Below are 25,770 nucleotides of genomic sequence, written 5' to 3' on the forward strand. Positions count from 1 at the left end.
AGTTGCATTGCTTAATAAAGCCACATTCCAGAACCTGCAAAAAGACAAGTGTTTCTGGTCCCCAGCTCTTCTGAGAGCCTTTTATGCTCCAGTCTGTCCCTGTCCCACCGACAAAAGCATCTGGGCCCCCAACACTTGTAGGTGTAGCCTAAACAAGATGTGAAACATATCACGGACAGAATAGCAAATCCAGCAGAAGCTGTCTACACAAACTAGAGGTTAAATGGAAATTTCCGATTCTAAACCACAAAATTCCTTCCAACAGATTAGAAGAATTGTTTCAGGTTTGTTTTTTTTTTTTTTAACTATGTGGTCCGCTACAAAAGCAGCATTCAGCCATTAATGCTTTGCACTTCCATCTCTTCAAAAGACGAACTGAATATAGATATACCTAGCTGGAGAATTACTAAGCCTCTTAAGTCTCCACAGATACAGGCAAGGATATGCCATGAAAGCTAGGCCACTCATGCAGAAGAGTAATCTGGCTGCAAGCACAGAGTCCTCAGAGACTCCAGAAATTTAAGCACAAGCTGAAAGGTATTGTCCATTGAGAAGCAAGGGCAATAAAAACAGCAAGAACCCCATTTGTGAGAGCAAACTCCCCAGACCAGTGCAACCTTCACTTGAAGGCTGCAGTAGCATTGAAGCAGACATGCAATTCCTCTAGTGGTGTTCAGGTTTTTGGAATCCTGGAAGGAAGGAACAAGAAAGACCCACCTATGGAAACTGGATCCATGCCAAGTCTGGTGGGGATTGCAGAAGTCTCCATTGCTCCACACTTCACATTTTGTTTATAGTCAAGTTCAGGTTTCTCCCCTAACACCAGATCTCTGAGCACTAACATGTTCTGATGAAATCTCTGCCTTATTCTGCAGTGCAGCAACCATGAGACAGAAGTTCTGCAAAGCCCCTCTTCACAACCACATGGAAAGCAGCTACAAAGATCACACAGTTCATTAGTAGAAAGGTGGCAGTAGCCATGCTCTTCCACCATTGGACCTGGTCCTGAGACCTCAGGAAACACAGGTAGAGATAGCCATGGCAAGATAGCCGCAAAACAAATTGGGTTGAAATCCCCGGTACGGGATCAGGGCAGGACAGACCCAGCAAGATGTCAGGGGCAAGCAGCAGCATCAAGGCCCAGCCACCCTCTGCACGCTAACCTGGTCATGGATGCACATGAGCCTGGGCATGGCATGGCAGCTGCTCACCGGTGGCAAGTTCCAACAGCAGCTCCTCCTCCTCCATTTGACCAGTGCATTTCAAGTTAAACACGATATAAATTTATACTCTGTGTCCCCACGAAGAAATGTGACTGGAACCAGTACTGGAATTCAGACAGCTTGGAGGGCTGTGGAGGGGGAAAATGGATGTTACTCAAGCAGTTGCTTTTCAGGATGCACATAAGATCTCCTTACTTGCAAGAGTGCTACAAGGCTGACCTCTCAGGAACCACATGGCAGACCTGTTTAGCTTGGAGACACAGCACTAGACTCAAAGCAAGCCTTAAGTAACCAGCCAGAGACCATCTGCTGAATTTCTCTGAACTTTATTGGCACTTCAGGAAGAACAGGGTATGGATTTTAACAACTCCTCCAAACAGGGAAAAAAATGCCTTAATATCAAGAGATATCTCTGCAGATAAGCACATGGACCCATGAATTACTCCACAACCTTAAGGAATTGATGTTTTATTATAATCCAGCAAAAAGACTGGTCAAAAAACCTCAACATAATTTACAGCAACAAAAAATAAAACAAGGAAAAAACAAGCCAGGCAAACATTTGGTAAAGTACTTCCCTCCCCCCAACCCCAAGAGGAGTAGTTATCCAATTAAACTGGAACATGGAGAAGAACAACAATTCACTGTATTCTAACAAATAAAAAAATGTGTCTACAAATCTCACCGTAATACTGAAAGCTTCTTACATTAGTTTTCTTGCAAAATATCATTTCTTTACAATACAGTATACATTTCCAAGGGAAGGAGGACCATAAACATATCCTCCATCCCATGACTAATATTTTCTAATTGTGCATAGCTAGAAGTATTGAAATCAAATATCATTAGATACCACTGGAATATAATACTGGTTAAGAAGGCAGGGCTGAAACAACTACAAAGAGTTAGGTGGACCCACTGGCACAAGCCGTTCTATTCCTATATTGAACCATTTGGAATTAGAACGATTAAAAAACCCTATAAACAGAAGTCATGCCAGCATTGTAATACATGAGCTCAGCAGTGTTGTGTGACCCATCAAAGCAGAAAAGGTTTACTGGTTTATTTGAACACATATTCCAGGCACCATACATCAGCTTGTTAGGAAATTGTTAAAATGTAATAAAGGCTTTTCTCCCCCCAGATGCATCAATAGTTGCCATGGACAGAGCAGAAGTGCTGAGAACCAGCTTTAAAGCACCAAAACAGAAGTGTAAAGGTTGTTACCCCAGTAATGAGACTCACATAGAGCCAGTGCCAATAACCCTTCAGTATAGAAATACACAAATCAGTTCTGACATTTAACTGCAATCTTTCATTTGTGACTTTCAAAGTACTGAGGCATGTGTTTTTGGCCAACCAAAAGCTTACCATGTCATGTCCCCCCCAAAAGCATGCTATGTCCAGGGGAGAGAACGGCACTCCCACATGACTTATCTGGATGTTTAGAAGCAACACGCTAAGCTATGCTCCTAACAGAGGTTGGTTGGTATTTGTGTGGATCTCCACAGAGACTTGTATTGCTTCCAAAAAATAAAATAAAACAGCACTGGTAAGGTTGTTTTCAGAAGCCCAAGGAATTCTTGGGGAAATACTGCAGTTTATTAACACTATCATGAACATTTCTTTTTGGCACAGTCCCCCTCTACCTTTCCCATAGAGCAGGGAGCTGAAAATGCTCTAGCATTCAGATGTTTTCCTTCTATCACCACTAGCAGTGATACCATACAAAAGGGGGAATCCACAAAACTGAGAAAGTCACAAGATTTAGGATCATGCTAGGCAAGAAAGGACAGGGCTATAGGGACAGGCTAATCCAACGAGGGCAAAGCAAAGGAGACTCCATTGTAGGTGGAATCCATTTTTAAGAGACCTCTTCTGAAGGCTAACATTTCCTTCTATGAAGGATCAAGGCAAAATCCAATTCAACCCTGAGCATACATGGCTGTTTCCTCCCCAGAAATGGCAGGAAGGATTCTGGGTAGCTACAGCATGGATAGCTTGGAAGACAGGAGGTGACGGGTATTACAACTGGTACAAATGGCTCTTGGGACCAGTCTCACAACCACTAGTGTCCCATTTCTAAGAGACAGAGACTTCTGTTCTCAAAGCTACAAAGGGGCAAAGCATCCTTCCAGGGAAGTAAAAGCACTTGAGCCAGGGATCTGGCAGAATGCTAGTGAGTATTAAGGCAGCAATTGGACAAATATCTCAGGAACCTCTCCCCTCAAATGCTACTTGAAGCCAGGAAGATAGATGCAGTCTTGTACATGACCCAGATACAAGAGTAGTTTTTGATCCCCAGCTGCTGATCACTTTTTATGATTGCACCTAGCTTAAACTAAAGACATCTAAGCTATAGTAGATCTGTACACAGTCATAAGGCACCAATGACTATGTGCTAAAAAGGCCTCTTATGGAAAAACCTGAAATCCTGTTCACATGACTAGAAATGTACTGGTTCAGCAAGGGAAAAAATACAGCTACAGGAATTTTTAGTCTTTTACATTTCTTCCTACCCCTTTAGGTTTCCACTGGCAAACCCAAAAAGGAAGGCAGTGTTCTTTAGCTATCTCTGCCTCACTAGTTACATTCAAATCAGACAAATGACAGCAAACAAAGCCATTTACCAGAGACAAAACTTCTGGAAAGCAGGGAATTCGAGGCTTCAAACCACACTGCATCAGTGGAAATATTCCAAAGGCCTCCTCATGATTAGGAAATTCAAAGTTCCATCATTAAACAACAAAAGGTAACACCAGCAGGAACACCACAGAATCTGTTTGGTCTGCTTATGTTTGAAGCACAAAAGCTTTGGTTTTTTAGAAAGAAAGTCCATATTCTACCTCCAACCCTTCTTCCTAAGCTCCAGCCTCCCCTTCTCAACTACATGATTCAGACCCTGTATTAAAGTCAGAAATTCAGACCCTGGCTACTAAGCTTAATACTGAAGCTTGCGCAAGTTAGTAGGAAGGCACAGTGTCAAACTGTTAGCACTTTACGTAATTCAGTAAAAGTATCTGCTGGCCTCCCCACCCAACAGGAGAGGACAGCAACACAGCCACTTCAGTAAGCAATACAAAACTAAATGCAGTGAGACTTTACCCAAAGCCAAACAATTTCAGATTTGCCCCAATACATGTTTGCTTTCCCAAGCCACCCCAGGAAGATGTAAATACTATTCTTTCTTCTGTTGCTTAACTCCAGCATTTGCCCAAAACTCGATAAATAAGACCATGGTCACTCTTCTGTAGTGGTTCCAGCGTAGCACAATTACGAGTGAATGATGGGAGAGGATGGGGAAGAGGGGAGAAGAGAGTGCAGACAGCAGGTGGAGGGGAGAGTTTACATGGACTCAAACTCATCGATGCGCTGCTTGGTGTTGCCCTGCCGAATCTGACGAAGGGTCTTGTACTTGTCTCGGCCCAGACGCATGTTCTCAGCGTGGATCATATCGTTGGCTGTCTTCTTGGTTTCATCCCGAGCATTTGCCAGCTCCGAGGAAAGAGCCTTCAGAGAAGGGGAAACAGATAGCAATGGGTTAGCACATGCCAGAGACTCAAAGCCGGACAAGGAGGTTCTTTGCCGATCCTCCTAAAGATTCAATATCCATGGAGACAGGAAACAGGTAAGTCCAAATGTTTACAGTTCTGAGCAACCTGCTCTAGCTGACCCTGCTTGAGCAAGGAAGTGGGAATAGATGATCTTAAGAAGTCCCTTCCAACCTAAACAATTCTGTGATTCTATGGAAGTTGTTAGTATTTTTCCCTAACATTTGAAGGCAGAAAACATCAGGCAGTCTATAATTCTATTTATTTTTGTCTAGCACAGTAAGAAAGACTGTCTCCAACATACTTCAGAAGAGTCAAGTGGAGGGATCCCTAAAGTCAACAGGAGCATCTTGCAGAATTCAAGCAATTACTAGCCTTCTACCACAAAAGAAGCTTGCTGTAGAAGATAAAGTGCACCTCTGTCACTCTGCCTGTGCATAATCACCACAGATGATGCAGAACAAGCAAAGCGTGATGCAAGTCAGGCAGCTAGCAGGCAGTGTAACAAAATGCTTGGAAAGACTCAACACCAGAACACTGGAGTTCCTTATGAGAACATGGTGCAGCACTGCTCCCTCCATGCTGAGCCCTAGTGGGCTGCTCTCAGGGTTTTGCAATACAACCCAGTCAAACAAGGCAGTTACAGACAGCTGCTTGATAGGACCAGACCAAGTTCTCTGATTCATTGCAGCCAGGGCTATGAACTGCTGTCAGATGGCTGGCAAGACTCACACAAGCACACTACATCTGACAGATGCTGCTTTTTGGCACTGCTTGAAAATACTTCACCACTTCCAGTGAAATGGAAGTCAAGTGCCAGGAGACAAGATCTGCCTCTCTGCTCAATGGTTAAGCAGCTATCTGGCAAGATCATGATCACCCCTCTTTCCCCCAGCCTTTTTTTTTTTAAATACCAGTAATACCTGCCAGCTGCAATTACTGGTGGGAAGAATAGAAGCAGCACCCAGACACACACCCTCTCTGCTGCCAACTTCTTACCTTCAAGTGTTTCTGGACCCGTTCGTTCTTCTCTGCTTCAGTGGTGCGCTCCTCCTCACTGCGGTCCTTGATGGTGGCCTCTGATCGTAGCTCAGCACTGGCTTCTGCCGCGTTCTCATCCTGCTCATCATCATGCTCATTCTCAGACTGCATGGGCTCAGTGACGTGAGGGGTGCTCATGGCAGTCTTCAACTCCTCTTTGGTCTTTTCTAGGTCCTCCTGCACCATCTGTGCCTGCAGCAGGGCATGCCACAGTGAATTAGTCAATATAATCCTGAGTGCATGAGAATTCTCACAGAAGTGCACAGAAGCACTACTCAGCTCTTATTGCAAGAAACCTTGCACCTCTTGCACACTGAAGTGGTATGTTCCAAAGCTACTCAGCCACAATCATTTGCAAAACTTTCTGCTGGCTAACACTTCAGAGATTTGAAGAATGGTTATAATTCATGGAAAATGGGCTATAAGCCTAATTAGTCAAAATATTTCTACATGGAGTTAGAATAAGGTGCTCATTCCACCAAGAAAAGCAAAGCTGGGTATTTACAATGGCCTCAAGCTTGCAGACACTCAGTCTAGTGTGATATCTAGTGCAGTAGTTTAGGTCACAACACAGAATGAAGAGCAGCTCCACAAAAAGTACTGCCATTTGCTCAGATTCTGCTTTACCTTCTGTTGCCACTCCTGGGCCTCGCTCTCTTTCTTCTGCCTGGCCAGCTCCAGCTGCGTGATCCTAGCTGTAAGTTCTGCCATCTCAGCAGCCTGCAAAAGAAAGGCTTTTAAGGGGGACAAAACCAAAGTACTTGCTAAATGAAGCATTAGTCCAAAGTCCTGAATAAAAACAGTATCTCTAACATCTTTTTGGTAAGGAGAAAGCCTTCCTGTAAACTTCAGTCCCACCAATATCTCCATGATGCAAGGGAAAAGGAAGCCAAAAAAGTTTTGGGTTTTGTTGTGGTGTTTGGTTTTGTTTTTTTTCCTTTCTCCTCCAAACACAGCTACAGAACTCAATTCTTTGAATCCAAACCAGGGAAAGCAATTAGTGAGCTCTACACTCTGTTCTCAGCATCACATATAAAAAAAGGCAAAAAGCACAATCCAGATCTACTGTACAAATACACTTGTATTTAGGTATAAGTCCATCTGCCTGAGGCTAAAAATTAAAGAACCAAACTATGTTTCCTCACTATATTCATAGCCTGGCTTGCTTCAAGAGCTTAGGTTGCCTATCCTGTCACTATTTTCCCTACCCAGTTTTCAGCAGGGCCACTTACCAGCTGTTCCTGGGTCTTTTGTTGGTCATGAGATGCTTTCAATAGGGCCTCCTTTGCCTCTTCTGCTTCTCTACGTTCTTTAGCCAGTTTCTCTGCTTCCTCCTGAGCTCGTTTTCTCTCCTGTTCTAGCTCCATAGCTCTGCGGGTCTGTTCTTCCAGTTCTGAAAGAATAGGGGAGCACATTTGAAGAGAGATCAAGTAAAGAATGGCAGTAGAAGAGGAAGGTGCCCTTACACCTACGTTCTGTATGAGGGTTTTCTTTCAAAGGGACAGGTAAAGGAAAGATGCAAGCAACTGTCCCCTTTCCTCTCCTTCACATACTAACTGGAGCTGGAAGACTAAGAGCCAGGCCTGTGCCAAGCCAACAGATTACTTGCCCGATTGATTTGTGGGGAAGTACCCATCCCAAAATGACATCTTTAAAGGCAGAGAAGCATACAGCATTTTGCTTTGACAACACCACACTGTAACACTGGCCAAGCAATTAGATAGTAATCACACCAGAGTACTGGCTGGTGTGACCCCTGCTACATTTTTTGACTCCTTCCTCTACAGATGTGCTGGGATAAAGCTTCCAGCCAGCACATGAACAACTGCAAGGTACTCTCACTGCCAGTGAGGCATCTTGGCTGCCACCCATCTCTTTAATGCAAGTCCTATTTCAACAGCTGCATATGGAGGGCTTACATTCAGCTTCAGAAGGCTAAACCAGGGCCCTAACACCAGTTAGCACACAATACTGGAGAGCCAAATGGCTCAGAGATGCTCGTAGCTTTACTATTTGAACCCTTCTCACTCAGACTATGCATCTAAGAGAATATTGGAACATTTCACATTACCTTGCTGAGCTTTCTTGGTTTGCTCCTCAATTTGCTTGAGTCTCTCCATTAGCTCCTCCTTCTCACGTTCAATCTTCTCCTTCTCCTTTTCTGCCAACTCCCTCTTCTTCTTCTCATTTTCCAGCAGGGCTCTGATGATGGGGAAGTTGTAATGCAATTTCAAATTAACAACTACTCAGATTGGAGCACTTCTAGTGAAGCCATGAGCACACAAGAGATGTGCACTACAGGACTCGGCTGAAGAGTTTTACTCCAGACATGCCCCTTTATAGAACTGCAGAAAGAGCGAGCTCTGCTGGCATTCATCTCAATGGCAAGTTCATAAGGGAAATCTCCTTATACCAAGATCCATATTAGTCCCGTCAAATAGACAGAGGAATCTTTAACTCTAAGAAAGTGATGGTGGGTCACATTTGTGATGAGTGCCATTTCCATCATCCCATTAGATCTACTGAAGCAGAAAGCAATCTGCTCTATTTTTGGCTGAAGCAGATTAAGGTGCTGCCTGCAATTTATCTAGCCCATGATGCTATTGTGCAGTGATCGGCCAAGTCCAGGTTACTCACAACCCTACCAACCTCTCCATCTGTTTCTGATGCTTCTCTTCCCGAGCCTGTGCTTTCATCTGCTGCACCTCAATGGTATCTGGTTTACGTCTGCGCATGTAGAGCTCATGGTTCCCCATGCAAAGTGCCAAGATTCGTTTGTTAATCCGTAACCGAGGGGCATAGAATACAAAGTCCTTGGGACAAGAAAAAGGCAGCATTAGACCTGTTCTTTCAGCATAAGAAGCCCCCTGTGTATGCAATACACTCCAAGACCCTAAGCTTTCTTAGGATTGCTAGCCAGCCTTTCTTAAGGGTGTCTAATTTATCAGTGGTGGTAGTTAGACACCTATCTTTCAGGAATGAATTTCAACCTGACAAATACACACAGGGCAGAAGTGCCCAATTTGTTGTTACAGCGTGCCAGGTTTTATTATAAAGCAACCCTAGCACATAGAGTACACAGCAATTTAGCTTCACTGTTTCATTACAAACACCATCAGGGGCTGGTTTGCCAGGCACACTGAGACTGACTTCTCCCACCTTTCTTCCCACTTAGTTATTTAACACAATAGTCCAGCCAGCCACACCAAGTGTAATGTTTTGTCTTATGCCAGAAAGGGTGTTAAACATTATGTCCAATGGATAAATAACTTTGTTCTGTTAAAAAGAAGCAACAGCAGCACAGAAATGCTTCCAAGCAGCAATGCAACAAGAATGACCAGAACAGAAGGTATCAGCTGACACAGAAAATTAATAAGCCTTAAAGATAACCAATTATGTTCATTATAAATTTGCAAGTAAAAAACCCTCCCAGCATACCCTACAAAATAACCTGAAGCTTCAGCTTCAAGTAAGGTGAAAAGCTGCAAAAGACCATCCCACACACTACCAAAGCCAACAGGCTGCAAAGGAAACATTCACAATTAACATGGGTGCCTCAGATCCCTAATTGTTTTATCAGAGAATCTGAACAGTCTTAGGAGAATCAGAAACTCTAAGCAAAGAGCTTCTCCCTGTCACTGGCTTTGAACAGCTTAAGATTATATTGAATAAATTTCTTCCTTCCTAGCCAGAAACAAATCCCAACCATCACCTTACTGCCATTAGGCCCATTCTGTGCATACTGCCCGGAACAGATCAGGTAGTAGAGTGCTGCTTAAGTCAGCATTGACATTATTGATGAAAAGATTGTGTGCAATTAAAAAAAAAAATCATTCAGCCAAGAAGCCGAAAGTTTAATTTGAAGATTGCTTCTTACTGGTGCTTTCTTGTCAATAGGCTTGATAACAAATTTCTTGTCATTGAATGAGATATTTCTGATCTCACTCCAAGGGAATCCAATTTTCGGTGTTAGCCTGCAGAAAAATGGAAAGCAAAAGAAAATAAAAAAGCCCCCATTGAAAATCCTTGACTTACAATATAAAGCTCAAAATTCTACCAAATCTGCCCTCATATTTCAGTATTCTTACGTTGACTGGAATCAGCAAGTAAAATTAGTCATGCAAATAAACTACAGATATAAAAGCAGGATTGAAGAACTGTCTTTTTTTTTAAATGGAAAACAGAACTAGAGAACGCATCTGTGGCAGGAAGACTAGGGATACAAGTAAAACTAGCTTGATAAGATTTGCCAATTTCTTTTATTTTTTGGTCCAAAGCAGCATGTTTTATGGATCATTCTGGCAGTGTCAAAAACACAGCCAAGAATGATATAGAAATTGTAGAGTTTAGTTAAAGACTTGAATTCCAGAAAAGATTAATTTTGAGTGCCTTTATAATGGAAAGGAGCTGAAGGCAATGATGAGGAGAGGGGGTTTATTACCTATCATTCTGCTCATAAATGTTGAGTCCAAGAGCATCTACACCTAGCCAGAGTTCAGAGCCCTTCTTGTTCTTAATGCTGAAGTAGTTCACACCATACATTTCCAGATCCTGTGCAATTTTCAGGTACTCCAAGACAGCATCTTCTCTGCAGCGTGCAAAAAGAAAGCAGATATTCCTTTTTGAGTCTATAAGCCATTAAAGTAAGAAGGTGCTGTCTTCCTACATGGACAGAGCAGCAACAAGCTGGCAAAGGTTCTAAGCATCACCCTAGCAGATAATAAACTCTGCAAACTCAGTTTTGTTTTACTAAGAACAGCCAGCTGATGTTGACTAGCAAGGGCAGAGGCATGTGAACCTAGTTACTCTGAGCAGAATAACCCAAAGAATGCTAACTCATGCTGAAGCAAGCCACAGATTTTTGTATGCATTCATACATTACACACTAGCATATATCACACTATAAAAACAGCAGTTTCACACTGCATCAGTTACCTAATCATTCCTCGGTGTTCCTCATGCCACACCTGGATCCTCTCCTCCCACTGGTCCTTGTTAAGCTTGTGCTGCTCCAGAACTCTAGAAAGAGTACATGGGATGTTTGAGACCAGTCACTGCATTTATGCACACACAGTCACATCACTCTTGAATAACGCTTCCTTAAGTACTCCACTGACATCAGTTTCCCCACAAAAATATTCCAGGAAATACAGTTTTATTATAAGGCTAGAGACAGTGGTCAGTATTCAGACTTCTGACAAATGACAAGTTGTATTCAGTGGTGCTTCTCCTCGTAGCATTACATTTTTTGGTTTTGGAGCTTCTTTCACTACTTCCAATTAGACTATTTTCAGTAGCAATAAGATGTTTAAGATTGAAGTGCTTAATTAAATGAATACTAATCCCAATCCTCAAAGCGGCACCAGGCTATATTTTATTCTGAACATTCCAATCAAAATACCCCTACCCCCCAAAAAATGCCAAGCCCTTTAAGGCAAAGAAGGTCTAAGACTACCCAGGTTCACTTACCTCTGTGGGAGCAGTTTGTCACTAGCAAGGTAGCCAGACTTGTGCACCTCTTTGTTGAAGTCTCCATATTTTGACTGGACAGCATAAGAAGCCAGAAGGACGGCTGTTTCTGGAGGGCAATAAATGTCATCATTCAGAATTGCCTCCTTCACTTGGAGGAAGAAGAGGCGCTGCGTGATGTCCTGGATCAGCTCTTCTGCCACATCCTCTGGGTAGAACTTGGCACGGAATTTGAAAAGCAGGGGGCTTTCTTTGCGTACATCCTGTGCTGTTACCTGGAACAGAGTTATCAGATTTTATAGCCTACATACCAAATGAAGGGGAGCAGGTTTACGAACAGGAAGACAAGCATGCATTAGAAAAAATTCTCCTTTCCAATGCAGAAGTGAGTGGGCAGAAAAGCAGGGATTTTCAATTCCTTACTGCTAAATACCTCATCACCTCTCCCTACAGGACTTATAACAAGCCGCTAGTTATGATCAGTGCTACGTAAGCTACTTTCCAGGTTTCTCTCCAACCAAGATGCTCACATGAGCACCACATTAGTGTGTTACCGGGAAGGGCAACAGATGTGCCTGGATAACAAACAGGACTAGTTGCAGGAGGACCAGGTCAGGTACCAACTCACTAATCTTGCAGTACTTCAAGTGTGTGGAGGCAAGAACAGATCCCTGACCCAAGTATGGAGAATGAATTTACCCCTGCCCTCCAAGAGAAGGGAACCCAGGACAAGTGAAAGCTTGGAGCAAACATACCTTTTTGTTCAATTTCAGCCATGTTGAGAAGCCCTTGGTGTCCTGATACTGAAGTCCAAAAAACCAGACCTCTCTTAGACCAATTGTCTTGACGACCTGGAAGAAAGATGATTAGCAAGAGCCCCAGCCAGATGGGCTGATCTCGCTGGTGGCAGAGAACATGTTAGAGGTAAGTTCAGATGAACATGAAGACACCCACTGCCCTAGCCTCCCGCCTCCCCTGCTATGGTGTACATACATAATGACAGGGCATCTGAGGGGTCTTGAGTGGGAGGTGTATTGTATTCTTCCCTCTCCCATATCTCTTTAAGGCTTGTTGCTATTTATAAACAACAGCTGGGACGCTATTTTCTTCAGCTACTTACAAGCCAACATGCATAGCCAAAATACAATGCAACAGGTCTGACGGGTATAATAGCTGCCAGGAATCAACAACACAGCTCCATTTTCAGGTAGACCCCTCACTTATCATGCAAATGTACTACTCCTGGGCAAGCCATGAATCACCCTGCTACGTTGTGTCCTACTAGGCTGTGCTGTTTTAAGATTTGTATTCTATTCCACCAATAGCTGTGGAGCGGCCTTTCATGCAGCTCTTTAATGAGTGGCACCATTAAGAGGTACTACAGTGGGTAAATCGATATGCTATCCCTTGTGCCAGGACAAAGAGCCACCACAGAAATTAGCTACACTGCTATGTAAGCTCTCTCCTTAGTCATTTCCCTAGCACACCATGGGTGCTATGTAAATAAGAGTTAAGAAGGCTTTACAGACATACTGTAACAAGAGACAAGAGCCTCATGGGGGGGTAAGACTACTGCAATATAATGCTACTGCTGGTAAAAAGGAGGGGGAAGTTTCTTGGTAAAGCCTGTTCACTAGCACGAGGCCACAGCTTTGTGCCCTGGCAAGTCTAGGACATGCCACAGGGTGGAGCAAGTCTAGAAACTGAAGTTCCCCCACATCTCCCCTGAACCCCCAGGAGTTGTTCTCATACCGGCAAACAAGGCACTTACCTGTCACCCCCATTACTAGACAAGGAAAGGGGAGGGAGAAGATACTTGCCTTTAGGTTGACACTGTACCTGAAGTACGACACTGTAAGCTGCTTTTATACACCACCCACCCCTCAGGCTTGCTCACAGCTCCCCTCCTTCAGAGGAACTCAATAACTGGACAGCAGGGGATGAGCCTCGCCCTGAGGAAACCAGGTGCCTGATCATTTTGTCCCCCCGCCGGGTAAGTTGAGGTAATTTTGTACTGCCTTGTCCCCCATTTTATGATTTCTCCCTAAATGCCTACTTCCTTTTAAATTACTTCCTTGTTGAATCCTAAGGACGCACTCTGTTCCCTTCTGAGTTGGTCTCTAATCTTGGCAAGATACAACACCAAGGACGTAGGTTCCCCACAAACACATTACTAGTTAAGATTCTTTAGGGCTTGGATCAGACATTTCTTCTGGCCTTACAAAAGCAGCATTAGGGCCCTAGTACCTTTCAGGCCAAAAAACCAAAAGGAGCTTTCAGCAGAGGCACGCTATCAGTAGCACACACAGAGACAAAACCTACACAAGGTCATGAAGTCTATATACATCATCCCACTGGAGTCCGTGAAATTATTCAGCCTGTCCTTACTTGAATACGAACTGGAGAGCAGGCCTAAAGCCCCTGTAAACGCAGGGAAATGTGGAGCAGATAAGCTTTCACTTGTGCATATCACATAGTAGGATGCACACAGCTAAGGAGACTTTGGAGAAGAATCAGAGTTTGCTGTATACATTGAAAGCATGTGGTACAAGGAGAAGGTGGAAGGCTGTCCTAGAGCCTAAGGAAAGCTCTGTTCTCGGCAGCATTAACATTTGAATGGGATGGAAGCTCCCCTCCCCTACTGCATGTGTCTGCTTGCCTCACTTCCATTTGTCAGCAGCTTATGCCTGGGAATTCAACAAGCTGGACTGCCAGCAAGGAACTGAAAGGCATCACACTGAGGCCCTGCACAAAAGGACTTTTATTCCACAGCAGAAGTCTGCACAGCAATAACAGACAACAACAGACTGGACAGAGGAGAGGGGGAGACAGCACAGCACACATCACATCCCCAAGCTGCTACTGAATCAAGTGGAGGGGGCAGGGGCGAGGGGGAAAGACAGTCCTCCTCCCTCCTTCCTACCTCAGCTTTAGCAGGTTGTTTAGTTGCATTTAGCAAGGGAAAAAGCAAGAAGAAACAGCTTTCTACAGCTGCAAGGAGTCTGGCTGGCAGTTAGCAGCTCAGTTATGTTTGGGGGTGTACAGCATTCAGAGCCCTGATGAACTGAGATGTGAGATGTTCCAAAAAGTAAACAGTTACTGGCAGTGGCTGAGGATGGATAAGGGCTGGCACACAGGGCAGGAGAGTAGGGAGTACTGTTTTAACACAGACCACTATACTTAAATACCTAAAGTTTACACTCTCGGCTGGAGAGTGACATCTTTTCTTCGTGCCAGGGAGAACTTTAAGTCAGTCCCTGGGTCTTGTTTAGCCTGCAGTACAAGACTTAGTCTACAACTGGCAACAGATTACAGGCAGCCTTAAAATCCAGCTGTCCCACAGTACCTCAACCAGCCACGACAAAGCTCTTCATCAAGTACTGTTAGCTTAAAATTCCACTTAGTAAGCAATACTGCCTCAGGGGAAAAGGTGCATTTCTAGCCACTCTCACTTCACCTTCTGCAGACAGTCTAAGCACACAGTGGTACAATTTTTTTTACTTATGTTCAGAGAAGAAACACAAGGTCTTCCAGGTAACCTGTTCTCTCACTTCTCCGTACTCCACATTTTCCAGGCCTGCATGACTCCTGTCCTTCCCCTCAGCACTCACCCATCTCCCTCCGAAGTATGTTCTTGCTGTTGAGTGCTGCCCTACAGCACAAGGAGACCCATAAGCAGCCTCTTAAATGTAGATTTTAGCATCAAGATGATGATTAAAGATTGCCCTCATTCTCAGCCCAAGAAATACACCACCACACTGGCAAACACATGGGCAAGAGCAAAGCATGCAAACAGAGGAGAACACATTCCACTCAGACCAAGTTCTGCACCAAAGGCCAAAGCATCCCAGGCTATACCATAGCACAAATCTGTCTTGAATCTCACCTGCTGTCCTAGTTAAAGATGAAGTGGGCCTCTCTCCCTTTCTATGACAGGCATGTCAAGTACTTCCGAGAAAACTGCTAGCAATCCTTATTGCTGGAGGAGCTCTGAACTGGTACCACACCTGCGGTTTCATATGCCATAGTCAAAACCAACTTAGAACATGGTCTTCCAGGCACCCTAACTTAACACCCAAGATGGGCTCCATCTACAGCCATAAATATTCAACTTTCCATTTGGCTGATGGATATATTTCTAACTTTCCCTTTCAAAGTGCTAAAATGCCAAAGTGCTAAATGACAGGATCTTCTCTGAGTTTTTAAGCTTATTACAGTTTGCCATTGACCTCCTTAGCAACAAGCAGTCCATTTTTGGTTGGACTACTGCTTTTATAAAAGCCAATAAGTTTCCACATGTTCCTGTGAAATTTGAGACACATTTCCATACCACTCAACCACAAGCCTTCATTACACAAACAAGAGTTCTGGGGTTTGCTGGAGGAACTGGCCACTGTCCCGAGACTTGCTGCTTTCTACCATGAAACTGCCATAGTAAGTTTCTGGTTCAGTGCTTTCATCTACTGAATCAAGCACTCCAGACCAGTTTCCTATGTATTTAAACACTACTAGGTAGGACCTTTCCAAGGCTAAAGGCTTCTCTACAGTCTCCCTCCTCACAAAGCTTAGTTTACAGGCCATGAGAGACCAGCCACTTTTATTCCAAACACAGCTCAACTCAGCTGGAGTTACTCAAAAGTCAAGAGGAATTTGGTCAGCCTATGTCATAAGCTTTAGCAACCATGAAAGAAGAGACTGACAAACTGGTACTCTACAAAACCATCAAACTCACTGCAGCAGATAAGCACACCAGGGCAGGGCACATGAACTCAGAATCCTAGGACCTCTGGCTCTTAATGAAATCTGTAGGATCCTTAAGAATTAAAAAGAAAAAATAAAGATACCCCCACACTCCACTACTTATTAAGCTCAATGCTGAACATAAAATACAGCATCAGTGATTAGGTTTAGTGTGAGCAGAGAGATGCTTATTGTTACAATTTTAACCCATAGCTGAGTGCACTTCTCTTACAAGCTTAGTTTTGACCCCAAAAGTTCATGAAACTGAGGAAAAGCCTCCTAGGAAGGTTAACCACATGCTTTCAAAGTCTGAGGTGACAGATATTAAAGTTTTTCTAATGTCACATTTCTCCTTAACCTGTGACTTGGCTTCGTGGCTCTTAATTGGACAGAGATCACCTATAATGAGATTGGGTGCTTTTGGTTACTCCAAAGGCTTATTCTGGTGTGGCATGCTGAAGCCACCATCTCCTGGACTTTGCAATGTCCAAAAGCTAGCATTGGAAGGACTGAAGTTTACATGGTCAGCTATAGGCTCACAGAGCACTAAGCACATCACTGAGAAGCAAATCTGTTCTGAAGTTGGAGAAAGAGTTCACTTTAGGTTGGAGAAGGAAGTACTGACTGAATGGTTTAGTAACCACAACTCATTGTTAAAAAGACCCTGATGTAAGGCCTACCAAATGAGTAGAGATCCCCACCCATTGATTGCATTCACCACCCAGCTGATGCAGTGTAAGAGACAGCTAAGACTCCTCTTCCAGAGACTAGAAGGAATAAGGGGCTCTGAAGGGGAATGAAAGAACAAGGCACCAGCAGGATCCAAGGTCAGAAGTGATCAGAAACAAAGCATTTGAGAAGCTGCCTCATACAGCACATGGGGGACATGGAAGAAGGGATTATGTTCTCATACCGCAGAAGTCAAACCCGTTGAGGATTTTGTGACTAGTCTGTATGCAAGCTGCCTGAGGAGCCTGTAAGATGCAGTGTCCACTAAACCAGGGCATTTCTATGAAAACTTACCAGCCAGATGTGGAGCACTTAGGCAAGTGAGTTAGCACCTAGGCAACCTCTCTCCCTATCCAAGATACAGGCTAGCCTCCCTTGCCCCTCCAACAGGCCAAAACCTCACTGATTCAAGCTAGAATCAATTTACCCAAAAAAAGGAAGTTTGAGAGGAAAAAAGATTGAAGGGAGACAACGTCAAAGCTATCCACAGCAACAAGTAGCTAAGCAGTTTTACCAGAGAAACGGTTAATCTTTCATGTGTAGGAGATATACAAAGCAAAGCAATGCTTTGTCTTACACACTAGTCTCCAGTCCAACTGCACTTCAGTCTGATACGGCAAAGGGTCAAAGAAGGAAAACAAGCAGCTATCACTGTTGCAGTGCCTGTGCCCTGCATCCCCAGGAAAGCAGTATTTTGAGGCACCTGTGAAGTAATCAGGCTTGTGGGATAAGCAGCACCCCAACAGGCATAGCCCATCCTCAAGCTCTTCTTTTAATCCATAACTAGTAGCTGAGGAATGGGAGCAGAGTTACTGTTTTTGCTAGTGAGTCGGTAAGCACTGGAGTTCAGCAGCTAATGCTAAGAGGTACATAAGCAAAGAGTTACATAAGCAAAGCTGCCGAAGACAGACAGTACAATCCTCCTATCTCAATTAATCCAGGTTTCGTCCATGCACACAAGCTTAAGCTATTTAAGCTAAAGCTGTACAGTTACAAGCCATGGGGATGGGGTGTATAGGAAGATCTCTTGTATAAATCATGATGTTACTACACCATATATTAGCTCAATGATATTTCTACAGCCAGCTACTTTGGGGCAGAAGATTTCCAACGAAGCAGTGAAGCATCTGCATTGTTCTATCACTACAAAAATTCACTTTGGAATTTAACCAAGCAGTAAAGAGGGAGACAGGATCATTTCTACCTCAAGCCCATTCACCTTTTATTACTATGGAACTTTAGACTCAAACTGTTCCTCCTCATGAAGCTACTACCTAGATATAAGCTTTCCAAAAGCCTTCTGGATCCTATTCAGAGTAGGTCAGAATTATGTGTGGCATAATGAATGTATTTATCTACCTTTAAACACAACAGGTGGAAACAAATACTGCCTAAATGTTACTGAACAAAGCCAGTGGCACGTACTGAGGTAGCTGTGCAGCTAGAAACTTTGGTAATGCTTAGCAGCTTCCTTTTTGAGCTGTCAGTTCTGAGTTAAGCAAAGTGGAAGGGCACTCTAGGGCAAAAACATGCAGGGTATCTTAAAATTTTTTCTGTGGAAGAGTCAAAAGTCAGGCTTCACACCAGAAGGTCAATGTACTGCAACAGCAAAACCGTTAAGTTTGCTTTGTAGAGGAACTCTCCCTTCCCTCAAAAAAGCGTTGATGAAAGCAGCTCCTTTTTCAGAACCAGCATCACGCAGAAAATACTAGATTAGCAATTCCAGGAGCACAACATAGTTTAAGGGAGCTAGAAAATGAACAGCCATAACTTTGTTCTTACACACCCCATCATGGGACCCAAGACCACCTCAGGACAGAAACTGAGATGGAGTGAACAGATTATCGGTCAGACAGCAGTCACTACTTAGTCCCTGTTACCAGCATCAGCAGGGAGAATGGCTCCAGACTATCCCTTTACAGGAATTAATCCACACAAACAGCTCAGCCATTTGAAACATACTGGATATACACCAGCTGACAATATATTCAAAGCCCCATCCCCATACAAAGGGAGCAAGTTTAGTATTTACTGTCAGCTCACTAGAGGCTCTCATATTTTGGTTTGGTATTCAGTTACTACTTCATGCAAAGATCAATAATCTGTTTGAGCATGTCCATATACAAGAAGTACTTGCTTTCCTTTACGTGCAAGTCTGACTATAAAGTCTCTTTTGCAATAGAAAAGAGCCTTGAATTTTCCATCAAAAAAAAGAAAGAGATGGACAGACAACAGTCTGTTGTGTATCTGCATTCAGAGACCAAGATGAAACGTTTCCCATTGTGGCAGGAGCTGAACAGCTACCTCCTTCGCAATTAGTTTCCTTAATTGTAAAGGGCCAATGATTAGACTGCAGGGCAGCAACAGAAGCTGGGATTAGGCTCCTCAACCACTCACATAGTAGTAGTCTCCAAAACTACTTATTCATGCTAGAGGTGGAAGACTTTTGACATCCCCACATCTACTGCCAACTCCCTACCTTACTGCTCACAACGTTCAAGCCCTGGCAGAGGGTTAGTCTTTCTACCGCCACAGTGATGGTAGTACCACACTAACACCACCTAGCACTGTTGTGCTAGGTCTTTGACTAATTATTTAGTCAAAGCCTGGACATCTGCCACTGGTGAGGCTCTAGGACATTCATTTCAGTACCAGCCCTATCAGGAACCAACATCACTACCTCCACAAGGAAATCTTGTGTGCTAGGCAGTAGAAAACAGTTTAATTCTTATTCCAGCGAGTGTGATATATGGACAGTATAAAAAGATTATGTCCACCAGACCTTTTAGAAATAGCAGATGTTTAACAGCCACCTTCAGACACTTCCCCCCCCCACTGTATTTCCTCTTCCAACTACACCTACAATCCAATTTAGCTGAAGTAAACACTGCCTCATTTACATTAGCAACTTAGAAACTTAGTTCTGCAACAGCATTTGTTTTCCCCCTTTGCAAAGTGTTTACTATGGGGAAAAAAAGAAACCAAAACAAAACTTCTGTTTAGACAGGTGCTGTGTGAAACACTGTAGTGAGGAGAAAGTGCAGCTGTTCCAGAACATGACACAAAGGAGTGACATCAATTACTAAGAGTGAAGAGTTCCCATACTGGAAACATGATCAGATGCTTCTCAAACAGAGACAAGCTGCTGAAGCCCAAGTCTGCCACCACAATGTCAGTTTGCAGCAAAAGCTGCAGACGGTCTAGAGCTGACTGTAAAAAATCATGTGCAGATTAAAAATACTACTGACTTCAGTAGTATCACTTCTTAGCACCTGGTGCTTTGCTTAGATAATGTCAGAAGCTGAAAAAAAAAATCATGGGAAGCATCCACATGAGGAACACCCCCTCCAAAAAAACAGTTCACCTTTTGATGAACTTGGGCGTATGCCACCTCAGCTTCACTGGCATATGCTTCTATGAACTAACTGTGGTGGAGTTCCATGTTGCACACGTGGATTCTGGACAGAATCCAGCTTTCACTTCTACCAAAAACTGTCAGATTTGAGACCACACAGGGCTAAAATATGTTGGAGCTATATGTAGTAACACGCAGACAGCTGAGCACTGCACTGCAACTCAGAACTTTCCTGAAAGTCCTTCTGCTTTTCCTATTATGAAAGGATGCTCTTTTAGTAAAGCCTAGGATCTCACTCTATTCCCTCCATTTCAGGGCTGGGCTACAAAGAGCAATATAATGTCTAGTGTTGAATCATCCAGCTGAGTATAAGAGAAAGTAGTAGTTTGTGGTTAAACATCTAAAAAAAAATTTAAATTAGGTTTGCTGGCCCCAAATGAAATAGCTGACTTCTATGGGTGGGTCAGCCCTTAAGTTTTTCTTCATTAAGATAGGTACTATGTAGAGCTGGCCCCAGAACGCTTAGCACTACTGAACCACACCCACATCTGACATATCTGGTCTGGCAGTTTCTTCATCTTGTCATTAATCCAAGATTCATTTTACTTTTCTTCAAGCTATGAACTTACTGTTCAGATTTTCCTCCAAGTAGCAAATCCATGGCCTTCAGGATTACAGCAGAGAAACATAGTGGAGCCTGTCAAAGTTTTAACCGCTGCTATTGATAATGTCTGTCTTCAGCTGCTCCAACTTTGGGCTGCACATGCCTCCCTGCTTCTGCATGCCTCCCTGCTTCTGTTTGAGCCAAAGTAGAAGGAAATTTGCCTAGCCAGTGAATGCAGAGGAAGGCTGAAGCACCCAGATGAAGACAGCCCAATACAGTACAGCACATAACTTCTCTTAAGATTTCCCCTCAGGGCCTGATGGGAGTATAGAATATCACTTCACCTGCACTTAAGGGTTGCAGCAACATTTGAAACCCACCTAAGCCTCTCCTGTTTTAGAGACCAACTACTCTTTGAAATCAATTACACAATGCTTCCAAGTAAGCCAACAAAAGATAGCTTACTAGCTCCCTCATAAGACTTATCTTATGAATTATGACTGCAGACATCTACTGCCTTCCAATTATTATTATGAGCTGTAGCACTAATTCAGTTAGTGTGAATTTATCTCCACATTCTTGGAGATAAAAAAATGCAGTAGTTTTGAAAAAAATGTATAATTTCTTACTATGCTGAGTTCTCTTGAAGTTATTATACACACTGTCACTTAATCTTTGAAGTCCTTTGGAAATTGTTTGCTGTTGCCTTAATAGAATCACAACATCTGTATCAACTGTAGATCTGCAGCTCCATCACTTACCTGATCAAAGAGTTGCTTCCCTGTAGTGTTGGGCTGGATGGCAAACTCCAGCTCAGCATCCATGGTGGTAACACGCACACTAATCTGGAAGACAAAAAATGAATCATCACAACACGTGCTTTAAGTGACACTACCCAATAATGAAAACCAACATCTGCCTACAGCCAGGGTCCAGCTCCCAAGCCTCCAGGAACTTCACTGCCAGTGGTTACAAAGTCACCTGCCCTGCTGGCAGAGTGTTCCCAGTTCCCCTGTAGAATATAAAACTCTCCTGTTTCACAGTGTAAGAGTTTACCCTCTGTGTTCCTAGTAATATTCTTATCTATATACTGACACATGCGAGAGCCATTTGCAGCTTATGAAGTTGAATTTCTAGTGTAGAACATTCTGGTGTCTTTCACAAAAGCAGAGATGTTCCAAACCTCGGTACGCACAACCAGACATCCAACCCTTGCATATGAAGGATGAATGTCAAGGAAGTCCCTGGAAACATTAACAGCTCAGCCTGCTACAGAAGACTAGTCAATACTAACAATACCGTTCCAGTTTCCATGGGTATTTGGAGAAATTATAAGGCACAATCCCTGACACGCTCCAAGGGCTGTGGGTACAAAGCAGCCAGAACACAAGGATGATCTCATGTGCTAAGGCAAAAAGGATGCATGCTGAACTAACTTACATACTATTACATGCAGACGCTTCACAAAGCAGAAGTATCTCTATAGTTGCTTACTGCTTTCCAATTCTTTCAGGGAGGTGAAAATCTCTGAACACTGAAGAAATGGTTTAGGTGTAATTTAATATTGCAGTCAAGATTTCATTAGCCTTAGACGTAAGATGATCACGAATCATCTTCCAGAAGAAACATTATTTGACACACTATCTTGAGAGGAAAGTCTCACCATCACATTTCCACCTGTGAAATGAAAGTGGCAAGGGATTGCAGTAAGGGAGTTTGCAGTTTCATCCCACAGAAGCAGGAAGACATCTGTACATCTTTCACCACCAATAGTTCTCATGAAGCAAGTTACACAGCAGAGGCATTTCACCTCAAAGATTAGTGTAAAACATAGCCAATTCCATTCATAACTCCTGATCATTGAAAACATCATGCAGATTCTTAGGGGTAGATAGGAATACTCCTGCCTGAACGCAGATGCCTTAACTTTTGACCAGGCAAAAGTAAGGCCTGCAAGTACACCAAGCTGAGAATTCATTTCTATTTGCATACCTATCTATTTGCATACATAAGGAATGCTATTTGGACATTATTGGAGCAAAGATATTGTGAACAAGCAGACCAGGAATAAGTTGGCTTTTAAACACTCTGAACCTTCTGCCACAATGAAGTCAAACTGAGGAAAAACCATCCCATAGAAGTAGCAAGGAAAGAGCAAGTGAACTAAACTCATCAGCAATCAAGCTTTGTTTAAAATTAGCAGTTTTCAATAGCATGCAGTTGCCTTAAGTTCTCTTGCTATACCTTCCCAAAATTATTCTCCTCAGATCCTAGATGTTGACAATTGGCTAATTTCACAGTGCTTTGGTGAACGAAGAATCCAGTCACTTGCTAGAAGGGCTGAACGCTCCCCAAAACAGCTCTGCTACTTATACTTGGAAGCAGTCTCTTCTACCAGAAAAAGTGCTGGCTTGTAAGTCTGACTTGCCCAGCACACCTACCAGTGAGAGCAAAGATGTCCGTAAGCCACGACTCAGTATAAGAGGGGTTACATTAAATGAGCTGTTGAGCAACAGGTTGCTTTTTGTTAGTTTAAAACTGTTTCCCTTTCATCTAAAACACTAGCATATCAGCTACCATGAAAGAAAAGCAGTCTTTTTGGTCCACTGTTTATGGATAAAACACAGTAGCTACTCTTAACTGATATCATCTGCATAGGCGATTGAACGCTGAAGTATCTGAGCACAGAGGAACCACCAGAAAACAGAACTGAAAACATTTGTGGCAGCTCTTCGCAACCTGTGCTCAAATAGCTTTTAAGCTATTCAGAGCAAATCAGACTTTAAAATTTAAAATAAAGCTGCTTCAGTAAGTATCCTCATAATTCATGCAGAATACTTATTTGTAAGACTCACATCTTTGTTAGCACAGTAAAATAAGGTCCCATGCTGGAACCAGCAAAATTCCCTCATTGTCACTCAAGTGCACTTAAGCTATCTGACCAGTTATCATCCTTCAACTAGTACATTCAATAGAAAGAGATATACTTTTTTCCCCTAGTAGAGCCCCCTGTGCCCAAGATGAGTAGCAACCTAAGGTTTAGAAGCAGCAAAGTCTTGAACCGGGTCTGCACTTGCAACTTCAGTCTATGCTATTTTAGAAGACAGCATGAGCTAAGATACCACAGGAAACGGGCTTGTGCTTTAGAGAACCACACCCTGGTAATGCTAGCTTCCCTGATCTGAACAAAGTTTTAACACATTCAATAGCATACTGCTGTTAACTGTCAGCAAACTGAGCTGGGGAAAGCATGTCCTGGGCTGTACCAGTGACATTTTAACCACTAGTTTCATAGTAATTTAATACTTGGCTGAAAAGTTAGTTTGCTGTAAAATTGAGCTTTAAGCAGCCTCTTGGGTGTAGAAACAACATATAAATAATTTTTTCCCATATGTTACCAAGCCCAGGTTTTTTTGAGCCAGTTGTTGTAAACTGGAAAAGCAGAGTGAGGTTTCTACTATTTCAGGTGGTGGGAGGCACTGCTTTCTATTCCCAGTTAGCAGATAAGAGGCCTGACAATACTTCAAAGCAGATGCAGCTTTACCAAGTGTTTTGTTTCATTTCAAGAGCCTGCGTACTGGGACAGAAATACAAATCAGTTCTCCTAGCATGTAAAAAGGCTGAAAAACCAAGCACCAAGGGGGCTTCATTCTGAAAGATACCCAGGGGCCACCTCACTATTGGCAAGTCAGTTTCACTGATCTTAATGGTGCTCTGCCTGCAGCTCAGACAAACGACAAGAGATCTACGACTGCTGTAATCTCTACCTGACAAGTGCCAGGCACTGCATGCTTACCTTCATCCTCCTCGTTCATTTTAAGTCCTACTTTTAGTAAAACCACCCTGAAGCATTCACAGCCAAGTACTGCCCAACACAGATGTTACACAAGGGTTACACAACAAAAGTGCTATACCAGAAGAAAGCCAGCATGATCCAGTCCCATCATAATTTAGACTTTTTTGCCTTGTCCCTTGAGAATTACCCTGCCAAAGCACTTTTAAACCATTTATCTAGTTTACCATCAATGCTTATTCTAAGAAAAGTCTCAAGATTCATTAGCATTAAGCTTTTATATTTTGTATTTCTAAACCATCTAATGAGGTTTTCCTAGGTTTGAGGGCTGGCATAACCATCAGCATGCTTACCGTTTGGGTTGCAAACAGAATAAAATGCTCCTCAATAAGATAACCAACTTGGACTGCTGAGCATATACAAATCTAGCTCTGTCAGTCCAGACAGCCAAGGTGCACACTGCTGAGAGGTAAGGAGTACAAGTAAATACAGTGAGAAAAAGACATTGCCCACCAGCGATCAGATCACAAGGTCCACGATGGCAGCACTCAATCCCCAAGTACACTACACCCCTTTTCCAAAATTTATTGTTAGTAAGCTTTTGTCTTAAACTTTCAACACTCAGGAGGCGTTTTTAGAGGACTTACTGGATTTCATCATCAACAGATATAACAAAAATACTATCCTAACACAGTAATTTATACTCAAATTCTATTTAAAGTCATTGAACTCTTCATCATAGCATTTATAATGCACTCACTGCTGCATCCAAGTGTCTGCAACCCTCTAGAGTCTGCTTAGATCGTAAACAAGCAGAAGTTTTACCCTAGTAGGTGGCCTCTAAATAGCCTTCTTTTGTCTTTCCATCATTATTGCATATAATATTTTGCATACAAACAGCTAGCAACATTATATGAAAAGTTTACAGAGGAGGCCATCTTGCATATTACAAGAAAATTCAAGTATCACATTTGAACAGACAAACTTACACTCACCAAGCTAAAAAAATACTCAAGAGAAAAAGCTCATATTTAACTGATTCATTTCATAACAGCTACAGGAAAGAGCTAGAAACCTAGCAACTCTTCCTCTTCTCTATTTGAGGAATTACCATTGTTCTACCAGTCTAAGCACAGCTAAAGATTGCCACTACCAGAGCATATTAAAGAGCTTCCTGCTGCTAAGGACAGTGTTGTGGTGAAGGCAAGACCTCCTGCACAGACACAGCTTCTTGCATGGAAGAGATGCTGTTCCAGCCCCCAGAG

At 43.0% G+C, this 25,770-nt stretch overlaps 1 protein-coding gene across 1 annotated transcript; it reads right to left on the bottom strand.

The window, feature by feature from the left end:
- Positions 1 to 1,532: 1,532 nt before the first annotated feature.
- On the bottom strand, positions 1,533 to 21,552 carry MSN (moesin). The gene is made up of 12 exons (XM_009334273.1): positions 21,474 to 21,552; positions 12,040 to 12,135; positions 11,285 to 11,559; positions 10,751 to 10,834; positions 10,257 to 10,403; positions 9,693 to 9,789; positions 8,465 to 8,628; positions 7,887 to 8,017; positions 7,048 to 7,208; positions 6,443 to 6,535; positions 5,774 to 6,007; positions 1,533 to 4,733 (listed from the first exon to the last, which is right to left on the bottom strand). The coding sequence occupies exons 1-12, from the start codon at positions 21,534 to 21,536 to the stop codon at positions 4,569 to 4,571; spliced, it is 1,710 nt and encodes a 569-aa protein (XP_009332548.1). The 5' UTR covers positions 21,537 to 21,552; the 3' UTR covers positions 1,533 to 4,568.
- Positions 21,553 to 25,770: the final 4,218 nt, after the last annotated feature.

The sequence above is a fragment of the Pygoscelis adeliae genome, unplaced genomic scaffold, assembly GCF_000699105.1.
Source record: "Pygoscelis adeliae isolate BGI_AS28 unplaced genomic scaffold, ASM69910v1 Scaffold191, whole genome shotgun sequence".
Lineage (NCBI taxonomy): Eukaryota > Metazoa > Chordata > Aves > Sphenisciformes > Spheniscidae > Pygoscelis > Pygoscelis adeliae.

Bases quoted from the DNA above. Each gene is read 5' to 3' on its own strand.
- MSN (XM_009334273.1), bottom strand. From the start codon at position 21,536: ATGGATGCTGAGCTGGAGTTTGCCATCCAGCCCAACACTACAGGGAAG. The intron at 10,404-10,750 runs GTAACTGATGCA...TGCACGCTGCAG, and splicing joins GAACACCGAGGAATGATTAG to AGAAGATGCTGTCTTGGAGT. The intron at 8,018-8,464 runs GTTGGTAGGGTT...CCCCATCATCAG, and splicing joins CATCAGAAACAGATGGAGAG to AGCCCTGCTGGAAAATGAGA.